Source organism: Hydra viridissima, unplaced genomic scaffold (genome assembly GCF_058129835.1).
Source record: "Hydra viridissima isolate aposymbiotic clone 2 unplaced genomic scaffold, HvirCarnegie_v1 scaffold_13, whole genome shotgun sequence".
Taxonomy (NCBI): Eukaryota; Metazoa; Cnidaria; class Hydrozoa; order Anthoathecata; family Hydridae; genus Hydra; species Hydra viridissima.
Genome location: NW_028324312.1, coordinates 5406306 through 5418476, shown reverse-complemented (window position 1 = coordinate 5418476; position 12171 = coordinate 5406306). Strand labels below are relative to the sequence as shown.

The window sequence follows — 12171 nt, the reverse complement described above, 5'->3', positions numbered from 1 at the left end:
CAACCAACGATTGATATTTAACAATGTTTAAAGCTATTTATCTCAGCAGACTTTCTTATGGCTCTTTGTTTTCTGCCACCGTTATGATCAGTAGCTCCTGCCAAATAGTGAACAACAGCTTTTTGGATGTCTCTTTTGGATGTATCTTTGGTTGGACCATTTTTTCTTAATGCTCCTGTGAATATACATCATCCTTTGTAGTTGAATACAACACATTACTTTTTACTAAACATAATATTAAGAATAAAATATACATGTATGTTATCAAAAAATGTATGATACATATAAGTTTATATCTTTAAATGTTAATAAGTATCCCTTCTAGTTTAAGATATAAATGCATGTAAGAAGACCTTAAATTTTTCCATACTTTATTATATAATAAACATCTAAATAAAGAAATATTTAAATCATCTACTATACTTTTTTATTAATATTATATACTGTTATACTTACTATTATTTGAAATTTAAGATTTCTGCGCAAGCATTTAAAAAATTACAATGTTGGCAGCTCCCAATAGTTGTAAGTTGGTTAGCAATTATCATTTTAGATCTATATAATAACAAGCCTTCTTTGGTCTAAATTTAAAACTTTGACTTTTTTTCACTGCTATTTAACAAAATAAATTTAAACAAACTAAAAATAAAAGTTATACTTAGTCTTACTGAGAACTTATACCTTATTTTATCATATTTATTCTAAAAAACGAAAAAAAGGGAAGGTAACATGCAACAAATTATAGATGAATTTCAATGTTTACATTTCCGTCGCATGCGCACTAGGTGGCAGGAATTCAAAAACCAATTTGCAAACAGTGAACGTTTATTGAACAAATATTTATGTAAATAATCTGGATTGTAACTTAATAAGATTAAAGTTTTTTAAAAACTCCTAAAATATAATGCCTGATAGTTGTTGTGCTGTAGGGTGTATGAATAAAAGGATAAAAGGCGATAAAAGCTTGAGTTTTTACCGAATTCCTTTTGGAAATACAGAAGAATCAAATAACAGAAGAGTTTTGTGGTTGCAAGCTTTAAAATGTGAAAACTGGTCAACAAGTATGATTGACAACGCAAGATTATGTAGTAAACATTTTATTTCAGGTAATTGATTAATTTTTTTGATAACTAGAAATTTTTGTAATGTTATTATTATCTTTGTTTCAATGTTTGTATTTAATTTAACATAACTTCTTTTATTTTGATAAAACAAGAGAAGTTTGCATTTTTATTTTCTCTATTTAGGAAAAAAATTGGACAATCCTAATAGTCCTGATTATGTTCCATCTGTTTTTTTATACAGACAGCAATCTTTTTCAAAAAAACATCAAAGTATTGAAAGATTTGAAAGAAGCTGTAAAAGAACAAAAAAAAATACTGAAGATAATTTATCTCAAACAAGAGCTGAAAATGAACAGATGTCAGTTAACATGGATGCAGTAACATCTGTTGACCCTTTCAAATTAAATCAAGGTAAATAAGTTGTAATTTAATTTTAAGAAGTTACTTGCGTTCTTTGATAAAATAAATGGTTACATGTTTATTTTTTTAGAATCTCAGACTGATGATGTTAATTTTGTTGCTGAGCTACAGTCCAAAGTCAAAACTTTGAGTAAAAACAATGTTGAATTAAAGATTACCTTAAACAAAGCCATAACATCAGCATATGTTTCTCAGTATATTTCGTTTGAAAAACTAAAAGATGATAATTCACTTTTATCTTTTTATACTGGTTTGCCAAATGCAAATTTATTTTTGTGGTATTTATCATTATTTAATGATTTTGTAAAACCAATGACAAATATACCAATGGAAGACCATTTATTGTTAATATTAATGAAAATCAAACTTGGATTTTTAAATAAAGACTTGAGCTTTAGATTTGGATTTTCTGAGTCAACAGTTACTAGAATATATAGAACTTGGCTTCCAATTATTGCTGAAAATGTAAAGTTTTTAATTGTTTGGCCAGAAAAGCATGTTTTGAGAAGAAATTTGCCAACAAGTTTTCACAAAAAGTTTTATAATTGTGTTGCAATAATTGATTGTATGGAAATATTTATTGAAAGACCTTTTAGTCTTCATGCTCGAGCCCAAACTTGGTCAAATTATAAAAACAACAACACTATTAAATATCTCATTGGTATAACTCCATCAGGTGCTGTAAGTTTTTTATCACCTGGATGGGGTGGCAGAGTGTCAGATAAAGAAATTACAATTAAATCCGGATTTTTAGAAAAAATAACTCCACATTTTCTCTTGCGTGTTTTCTTTCTATCCTGCCAGTGTCCTTCGCGTCCGAAAAAATGTAAACGCGCTACGTCACTTTGAAATTCATCTATTGTAAGTATATGCTTTGTTAACCAAAAAATATATATTTATGTTTGAAATTTATGTAAAAATCTTTGCGAAAAAAAATGTTATGTTAAACAAAAAAGACTTATTTTTTATTTGAAACTTATACATTTATCAATATTTGAACTCAAGATGTAAAATTTCATTATAATCAGTTTTATAATTTTCACATAAGCGTTCGTTGATTCTGTCGCCATCTTGAGAGTCAAAAACTTGCTTCAAAAAAATTGCCGTAAACGCTTTTCAGTTATGTTTTAGGGCCTGTTTATATGGAAAGCGGGCTGGCTCGGCAAGCGAGCCAGCCCGTTTGCCGAGATCTCGACGTCATCAATATTTTAACTTAATTTTATTTTGCGTTTATATGAATAAACGAGCTGGCTCGGATAGCGATCCGGGCCCGTTTGCCGAGCGGGCTAGATCGGCAAACGGACCACATGGCAGTTGCTATCTGGCAAGCCAGCTCTGGTGAATCTTTCACGGTACAACAATGGCTCATATCAGCTCCGGCATGCCATTTATAAAACTTTAATGCCCCGTAAATGGATCGCCAGAACTGGCATAGCCGGCACTGGCCCATACGAGCGTTGTTACTTGGGAAATATGTCATACGAGAAATGATCAATTGTTTTAATCAGTGTTTACTATTTTTAACTCACTTAATTTGATAATTAAAAAAGAAAAAAAAAATAGGGCCCTTAAGACAGCCATGTAAACTACACATTTTTTATTTTCAAAATTTAAAAAGTCATTTGTCAATCCTCATAAATGAATTAATAAACATGTTTTAAAAAGTTTGAAGTCAACAGCTTTAGTATAACTGAAAATATTTACGTTTTTGTACAAAAATCATGTTAAAATATAAAGTCTTAAAAACCACATTTAAAAAAAAAACAAAAACAAAAACAAGAACAATTTATATAAAGAAAGTTTTTTATAAAAAATTTCTAAATTTTACCACAAGCATAAGAGTTCATATCATTAGTCTCCTCAATGTCTATAGAAAAATAAGTTGTTTATCCGTTGCTATAACGTTGCTAAGGAAGAATATGTTTATTAGCCACAATTTTCGCAATTTTTTTGACTTTTAAAGTACGTAATACTAAAAAAAAAAAAATTTGAGTTGGTACTTTAACGTTTGAAGTAATCAAATAATAAAAAAAATGTTTCCTTTTTTTAATGTGGGTGTACCACCAAATTTGAACAAGAAAAGCGGACATTTTTAAGAGCTTTTTAAAGGTTTTCTTCTTTGTTTATATTAGAAAATATTGAAAAGTGGCCCATGAGCTTCAAATTTTTAAATTTTAAATCATGCTTGATCAATAATTTTTCCTAGCTTGATTAGTTGAAAAATCTTTTCTAAAGTTTCAAAACTATTTTTTCCGCAAAAAAAATCTTATTGTTAAAGACAGTGTGAATTGAGGCGTGAAACTATAACCGAAATTGTTTTATCACACATTTTATTTTGAATTTGTCTTATTGATCAGCTTGACACTGGAAGAAGTAGGTAGGCATAATCTAGATTAGAGAAAATATTACTTCTAGTCATTTTAAGAGAGACTTATACTGTTGGAGTATATTATTTTACTCCAACATATTCGGAATACATCAATAATGAAAAGCAACTTCTAAAACCCAATTTTAGCTTAACATTGCATTTTTTTATATCCAAGTTTTTATTTAGAAGAGATTTTTCTAAACTCCCAAGATTATAAAAATCCAATTTGGATTACACCTTCAACTGGTTTTGGTTGACCCGAAGATTTAAACAACTACATGAAATGTTAAAATTGAACAACTACAATGAATTAACTTAATTCAATAATTGAAAAAAAAAAAAGAAAAAAAACATCTTACTGCTCTTTTTTTGGTTGAGAGAATTGGCTGAAGTGACGTTGGTTTTTTTTTTTTGATTTTTTCACGCACATATCCGATAAGATATGTGCATGAATAAGAATAAGATATAAGCATTTATAACAGTTAAACTCTTTAATAACAGCCACTATGCCAGTCTACGTTAATATTCACAGGTAACTCCGTGGATAAGTGGAAAGCTTGATTCCGGATAATCAATATCTACTCAAGATCGTGTCAGCTAAAAACACATTTCTTCCGAATAATGGAGTTTGCGCCTGTCCTAGTTAATATTAAACTGTAACATATACATATAAAACCACATATATTTTGTTATTTGTGTTTTTATTTTACGTGTTTCTTTTTTATTGTACGTGTGACACTTTGTTTTTTGTTGTACGTGTGATACTTTAATTTTGCGTTAGCTTTTCATATTATAAGTGGTAATATTATAAGTGGTAATAATTCATATTATAAGTGGTAATAAACTGAACACATCAGACGTATATTAAATTATAACAGAAATCGCTAATAAAAAGATTTATAACTAGATAAATCCTCTGAATAACTTTGCATTATATTAAGTCTAAATATATATCATATATTTGACAAAAACTTTGAAAAATTAATCTATTTTAAAGCTTTTAAAATTTCGTCATAGTTATTTATTTATGAAAAAGCTTTAGGAACGGCGCCATCTAATAAGTCTAACTACAGCATTGAAAAATATTTTCCTAAGACTCTAATTAATTCATTCAAGGTTTGATACTCACATAAAGTTCCAAGATAATATTTTTGGTCACCTGATTCAAGGAAATATTTCCATTATGCCTTCGCATATTAGTAACTGAAAGTATAAATATTAGTAACTGAAAGTATTAATATTACTTACTATTCATTAAACATTATAAACTGCTATTTTATGTGCTTTCAAAAGCCCTCAGCACTTCAATAGTTAGTTACTTCACAATGAAGTTACATGGAAAATGAGCTTCATAAATTCAATGCTTTTTACTTCGTAGTCTCTTTTTGATGTTGCTATTTTTATAAACCAATCAAAGGAGAGTCTTGAAATTGTAAGTACTTTTGAGATAGTTAAAAGTCTGAGAAAAAAAGACGTTATATTAGTTTTAGAATCAACATAAATGTGCTGAACATATATATTTCATTTATCACGGTATTTAACTAATTTTAGATAAACTATTTTTGCCTTTCAACTGCGTTTTTAAAACACACCAATTTTGCAGATTTCTTTTTACAACAACAAAAATTTCAAAAATTCCACTTTGTAAATTGTTCACATTGGCCAATTAAATTGCTTATTCGGTAAAATTCTATCCAATAAATTCGCTCTTTTAGGCGATTTCCTCGGTTTTATTATCGTTTGTTTATTAGATAAGTATTTGCGAGTATACTGAAATAAATTTTTGTACTGTTCCGGAGAAGTGATCTTTTTTTTTTACTAAAAGCTAACTCTACGCACCAATCTTATTGTCATATTTTAAATTAGAAATCTTTTACAAGAAGTCATAAAAGGTGTGGTGTAATAAAGAGTACATTTTGAATGTGACACTAGATCAAAGCTATCACAATCTGACCATTTTTAGTGAAGGCGTTGGTATTATTGCAATAGATAGCATTTGATATATGCTGCCGGTATATTTTATGTTTAAAGTAAACTTTTTAAATTTTACACTATTATAAATAGAGTTTGTCAATGTGTTTGGTTATGTGATACTAGATCATAATGTTGTTAGGCTAAACTAGATAGTTACCCATTATTTATTTGCGTTATTTGAACATTAGTGATTTATACTTTAAATGATATCACAATAAGTTAAGATTTTCTACTTTTTTGATTACTTATGTAACCCATTAAAGTTATAGGTTTTCTTATATTTTCTTACATTTAAAAAGCCAAACTTGTTGCTAATACTTTTTCTAAAGTTTACCCTAAAAAAATCGAAATTATCTCTATCAATTGATGCAAGTTTGGTAAACTTGCAATGATTAAATCGTTAACTTTTCTTTTACTCTAGGAAAAAAAATGGCTGCAATTAGAAAAAAACTTGTGATTGTTGGTGATGGTGCCTGTGGTAAAACTTGTTTATTAATTGTTTTTTCTAAAGACCAATTTCCTGAAGTCTATGTTCCAACTGTATTTGAAAATTATGTTGCTGATATTGAAGTTGATGGCAAACAAGTTGAGTTAGCTTTATGGGATACAGCAGGGCAAGAAGATTATGACCGGTTACGTCCACTTTCTTATCCAGATACAGATGTAATATTGATGTGCTTTTCAATAGATTCACCGGACAGTTTAGAGAATATCCCAGAAAAATGGACTCCTGAAGTTAAGCATTTCTGTCCTAATGTTCCCATTATACTAGTTGGAAATAAGAAGGATCTCCGTAATGACGAGACAACCAAATGGGAATTACAGAAAATGAAACAAGAACCTGTAAAAGTTGAACAGGGTAAAGAAATGGCTGACAAAATTAATGCTTTCTCCTATATAGAATGCTCTGCAAAATCAAAAGACGGTGTACGAGAAGTTTTTGAAACAGCAACCAGAGCCGCTTTGCAGGTAAAGAAGAAAAAGAAGCCAAAGTGTTGTTTGTTGTAATAATCTTCTACTTGGCTAGAAATTTTGATTTTGTTTACACAAAAAACAGTCAGCAATCAATGACAGCATCAATGAATATTAATATTGGCTATCATCCTATTGTAAAACAGAGTTTTTACTACAAATTTTTGATCGCTATATCTGTTATCCCATCAATTCTTGATAGCTGTGTCCCATTAACAGGGTTTTGCTGTTATTCTAAATAGAAATATTCATAAATTTAGTAATAGCCTTGATTTTAAATGGTTTCAAAATCAGGTTTTGTCTGTTTGAATTTTTGTTTTTGAATATTTTTATCTCCTTGATAACTTATTTTGAATTTAAAGTTGTTCTTTCTAGAAATGCTATTTGGCCTTATTTAGTTATTTTTCTGTATATAAATAAAATTTTGTTTTTGAGATGAGATTTTCACCCTCATAATATGGCTTCTTTTTTTAACTTGATTATACTTTCAATCTACTTTTATATATAAATGTTGTCTTGTTTCAGTTATATCCATAAAATATGGTGTAAAAACGTTTTTCCAAAATAGACAGCAGTGAGGAAAGCATTTGTTGCTGTTCTCTTTCTCATATTTGTAAATTTTATTAAGATGTTTTGAATTTACAAAAGTTCAAATAAAATTCTCTGCAGCATTGTCTGTATTTGTTTTATTATAAATCTTAGTTATTTTAGAGTTTTTTTTCTAAACACTTTTGAGAGAGGTATTATAACAGACATAAGTATCATTCACTTATTTTTTATCTGCATAATTTTCGAATGTACCTAATATATAAAGAGTAATTAAGCTTTGAATTAAACTTCCGCAATAGATGAGTTGTTAAATGTAAAGCTCAATTGTTCGGCTCCACGAATAACCTGTCCGTTAAAATGAAAATACTTCTGTTTTTAAAATCTTTCAAAGACAAAATCACATTTACCATCAGTTCATTCGAACACTATCTCCATTATTCTATTCAACACTAGCGCGTCGGTAAAATCTTTTTCAACGCTGCTTTTATATTAAAAACTAAACTAAAAAAAGAATTAAAGAGTTCACAAAATCCTCAGTCTGGTTTAAACTTAAGTGGTTTTTAAAGAATGTTATGCTTTAATTGGCTTTGCCAATTTCTCTAACGATCTATTTAATTTTTAGGAAAAGCACGTTCCTCAAAACCAAAATTCAGTACCGTTTTTATCCCCAACTGGTTATTCAGAAAAGAAATTCAGTTTACACTCTGACCGATTATATAAAATAGGTTGTTTTGATATAATTAACAGCAATCCAGTCTTGTTCGAGTATAGTGAAACTGCTAAATTAAAATCTATTAAATTTCTTGCTTTGAAATTGCAAATACCACTGAGATCTAAAAATCTATTACATGTCGTAGCGAGCTAAGATGAGCCAGCTCACTGGGGCATAAGGGGCCAGTATTTTATTTTGATCCACTATTTCTACCTGTCACTTAATAGCAAAATATGAAATGGGAATAAAGATGAATTAGGAAATAAAGAGGTAACCTCTATCTTATTTGTACATGTAATGGGGTTTTATTTGAGTTAAATAATTGCAGTGTTTTTTAGTAACTATATTTTTTCATTTTTCTGTGATTGCGTTACTATTTCTTTTTATTAGTGATTTAAATGGCTAGTAGACACTCAACCGTTGTGTAAATTTTACCCTTAACCATTGCTAGTTAACTGTTAAACAAATAATTTTGTTATTCAAATCTGTTATTTAGAAACTGCAGCTAACATACAAAAAAAAAACTGCTGTAGCTTACGTACAAATCTTTTAGGGTGCAATAATCATAAACTAAATTCATTATAGTTATTATAAATAATTGTCTACAACATCTTTTTAACTTCATTTTAATATCATATTTATATTTTACAGCAATATAGTTTACATCTTATTATTATTCATTTTAAATTTTTATACAGTTGTTATTTAGTTATTATTTTACCCCGAGGGTAAAATATGAAATAAATAACAACTGTTTTATCTTTTAAATATTTTATTATAAAGAAATGAAATATTTATAAGGTACAATACTTTTGAATTTTCTAAACACAGTTTTTAGTACCAATGCTCCCTTTCATGAGGAGCATTGGTACTAAAAAAATAAGACATTTTAAAACTAACAAAATATTTTATAAACATATCAAGAAAACACATACAAGTAATTATTTTACATTGTAAGTTGAATAATTAATTTTGAATTTTTAAAAAACTCTGCTAAACTTATTTTGTGCACAAAGTTTTTGCTTCAAAAGTCTTTTAAATTTTTCCTCTTCAAGTCTTTTAAATTTTTCCTCTTCAAGTCTTTTTTTTTTCAGGAGTGAGATTCTAGACTTTTCTCTTTTTCTTCCATTGTTAGTTTGCTTACGACCTTTACGAGCTTTTGGGATACGGACAGATCATTTCTGAAGTTAATGAACTTTTTGATGTTCCTGGTAGTGTATTGCCATGTATATCAGATTGTAATCATTCGCCTTTATCTGTTTTAACAGCTATAGCAACAAGGTGACTCGTCTACTCATCTTATAAATAAATGATAGAGCAAAAAGAATTAAGTTAAAAACAACAACTGAGAAAAGACATACACACGGAGACTTATTCAACCTGTCAGATAAATAAACGAGTGGAAAGAAGAAGAAGTTAAGAAAACCAACTTGGAATAGACGTAAACACGAAGACTTGTAAACGATAAAGCGAAAATAAGGAAAGTTAAAAACAACGACCGGAAGAAGACTACACGATGATTCATCAACTTATCACGTAAGTAAATGATAAAACGGAAAGAAGAAAAGTTAAAAACAACTGGAAAGACTCATCCATCTGCCATATAGATAAATGATAAATAGGCATCGCAACAGAAAACCAAAAAATATAAAAGCTGAAAAAAAGTTTCACAAAAAAAGGAGGGGGGAAGATGGAGTTTTAAAGTAAAAGAGAGTTTTTAAGAAGAATTTTAAAGAGAGAGAACTTTTGTGATTGAAAAATACTGGGATAAACAAGAAGTTATATAAGTTAACAAAAGAGAAAAAGAAGAAGAAATTATTGATAATCAGAAGAAGTAAAGAATTAAATACAAATCAGAAGAAATATTGATTAAAGAAGAATCCAGAAGTTTCAAATAAAGAAGAGATATTCGTATAGAAAAAGAAAAACCAAAAAGAGGAGTAATTGATAAAAACAGAATCAAATACTACAAGTAGAGTAAGAGAGTAATATTTGTATTTTATAAGCGTAATGAATAAAAGAGTGCTAACCATTACACACTGAGAGAACATTTATTGAGTTATACTGCATGATAGAATGTACTGAGGACGGTAAACACAACCTTAACCCTTTATTAATTAAACCTTCCCCATTCCTAACCAAATTATCAACAAACCTCACCCTTTCCTGATCAAGTACTCACCACACCATCAACCTCGATCCCAACCCTTCCACATAAATCTAGAGCCCAAATATCCCTAATCCCTTACCTCATCATTCAGACAAACATTAACCATAACATAACAACAATTTATTAAAAAGCACCGCCCTCACAATATGATGCGTAGGGGCGGTGTTTTTTAATAAATTATTGTTATGTTATGGAAGCAGGGAAGTTGTAAATGCTTAGAGTTTTACCAAGATTACTTAGCATCCAATCGTTAAAAACAATTTTCAATTTTCCTTTAAATGGATCATGTAATCCTACATCAAGAGGTTGTAGTCAATGTGTGCAGTGCGGTGGGTATGTTACAAATACAATTCCGTTCTCTTTGCAAAACATAATTGTTTCAAGAGTAGCATGGGATTCATGATTGTCTAGTAAAATTAACATAGGATCATCTTTTGTAGAGTTGATGTGATTCTGAATGTGTTTCAAAACATTAATGAAGCAAGCTCCATTTATTAAACCAGAAACCAGTTTGCTAATCCTAAGCTACCCTCTGGTGCAACATTTAAAAATTCTTTTTTAAAGCGGACTCAGGGAAAATATAAAAACTGGTGGGATTCTATTGCCAGTTGCTCCAACTATGGCACAAAATATGATCATTTCTCCTCGTTCTGCAGATACAGCTTGTCCTACCTACTCTTTTCCTTTAGGAGCAACTAAACAAGGAGTTTGAGTTACAGTAAATACTCCCGCTTCGTCTACATTTTTCATAGTTAACAAAAAATTCAGATACATTGACCTAATTGAAGCTAGTTGCTCATGAAAGACTTGTATTTTCAGGCTTGCATAAACTAAGTAATGGATGCCTTCTCATTAATCCTTTCATCCAGTCTACTTCAGCAAGTTGATTATTTGACCAATATTTGTCAATTTTAATCCAAAATTCAAACTATAGCCGTAGGACAATTTTTGAACCTGTTTATAAATAAAACTATAAATAAAGACAATACTGGATCTTACTATTTTTAACTAAATATGCAACTAGGAGTTCTTCTTGTTGAAGTTTGAGCTCTGTTTGAGTTCATCTTCTTTCTTGAGTTCTTCTTGCTGAATTGTAAAAGTTGCTAATTTTTATATTTAGAACTAAATGCATAGTCCTTATTTATCTCTTCTAAATTCGAGGAATCTTTGTATTTCTTAAGCCTGTTACATAAAGTCATAACAGGTATGTTATTGATTTTAGCACTATCTCTGACAGATTTCTTATCTTTTATTTATATATTAATTGCAACGCATACTTTTTCCTCTGATAGCATGCATTTTTTTTTTTTTTTTAATTAACTAGTTATTTACTTTTTCCAACACAGTTTCATCCAGTATCAATCGAGATGTAAATGATAATGATACTAATGATCTTTGTCGTCTCAATAAATACTTTCAAATATTTAACTCAAGTATATTCTTTTAATATTTAAAAACACAGACGAAAATATGCAATCAAACGTCACGCAAAACTATTCTCTTACCACCTTTGGAACTCATGGCCAGAGTGTTTACCTATATTATATATTTATACTAATTTCATATTAAAAATCTTTTTCTCATTGAAAATATACCTTTCCTTCTTTTTTTTTTTTTACCTTTTTATTTAAAATCTCTTTCTTCTCTTTCCCAAATCTCTCTTTTTAAAAATCTTATCAATACTCCTAAATAACCTCTGAGAAATTCTCTCCTAAACCCTCCTATGGAATCCTCCTATAAAATCTTGCTAGATTTTCTCAGTCGTTCTTTTTATACATGTCCGCAGATGTTTCTCAAATCAAGTGTTGTTCTAGCATAGAGAATGGATTTTTATTTGAATTTGCTTAATGTTTTTGTTTTGACCTCTTAGTCATGGTTTTCTAATACAGGTTTTACTAGTTACCTTTTGATTAGTATTTGTCTCTAGTCTAGACATTTTTTC

General features: G+C 29.0%; 2 protein-coding genes across 3 annotated transcripts; both read left to right on the top strand.

Moving 5' to 3' along the window:
* Positions 1–897: 897 nt before the first annotated feature.
* LOC145193127 (uncharacterized) lies at positions 898–2333 on the top strand. The gene is made up of 3 exons (XM_080070526.2): positions 898–1106; positions 1248–1475; positions 1555–2333. Exons 1-3 carry the CDS (start codon positions 905–907, stop codon positions 2331–2333), a joined length of 1209 nt encoding a protein of 402 aa, XP_079926652.2. The 5' UTR covers positions 898–904.
* Positions 2334–5623: 3290 nt separating this feature from the next.
* Positions 5624–7469, top strand: LOC145194646 (ras-like GTP-binding protein RHO). 2 transcript variants are annotated; one of them, XM_090070488.1, is made up of 2 exons: positions 5624–5864; positions 6248–7469. In XM_090070488.1, exon 2 carries the CDS (start codon positions 6256–6258, stop codon positions 6832–6834), a length of 579 nt encoding a protein of 192 aa, XP_089926614.1. In that variant the 5' UTR covers positions 5624–5864; positions 6248–6255; the 3' UTR covers positions 6835–7469. The 2 variants fall into 2 exon arrangements, with proteins under 2 accessions (XP_089926614.1, XP_089926615.1); XM_090070489.1 differs by having other exon boundaries at positions 5732–5882.
* Positions 7470–12171: the final 4702 nt, after the last annotated feature.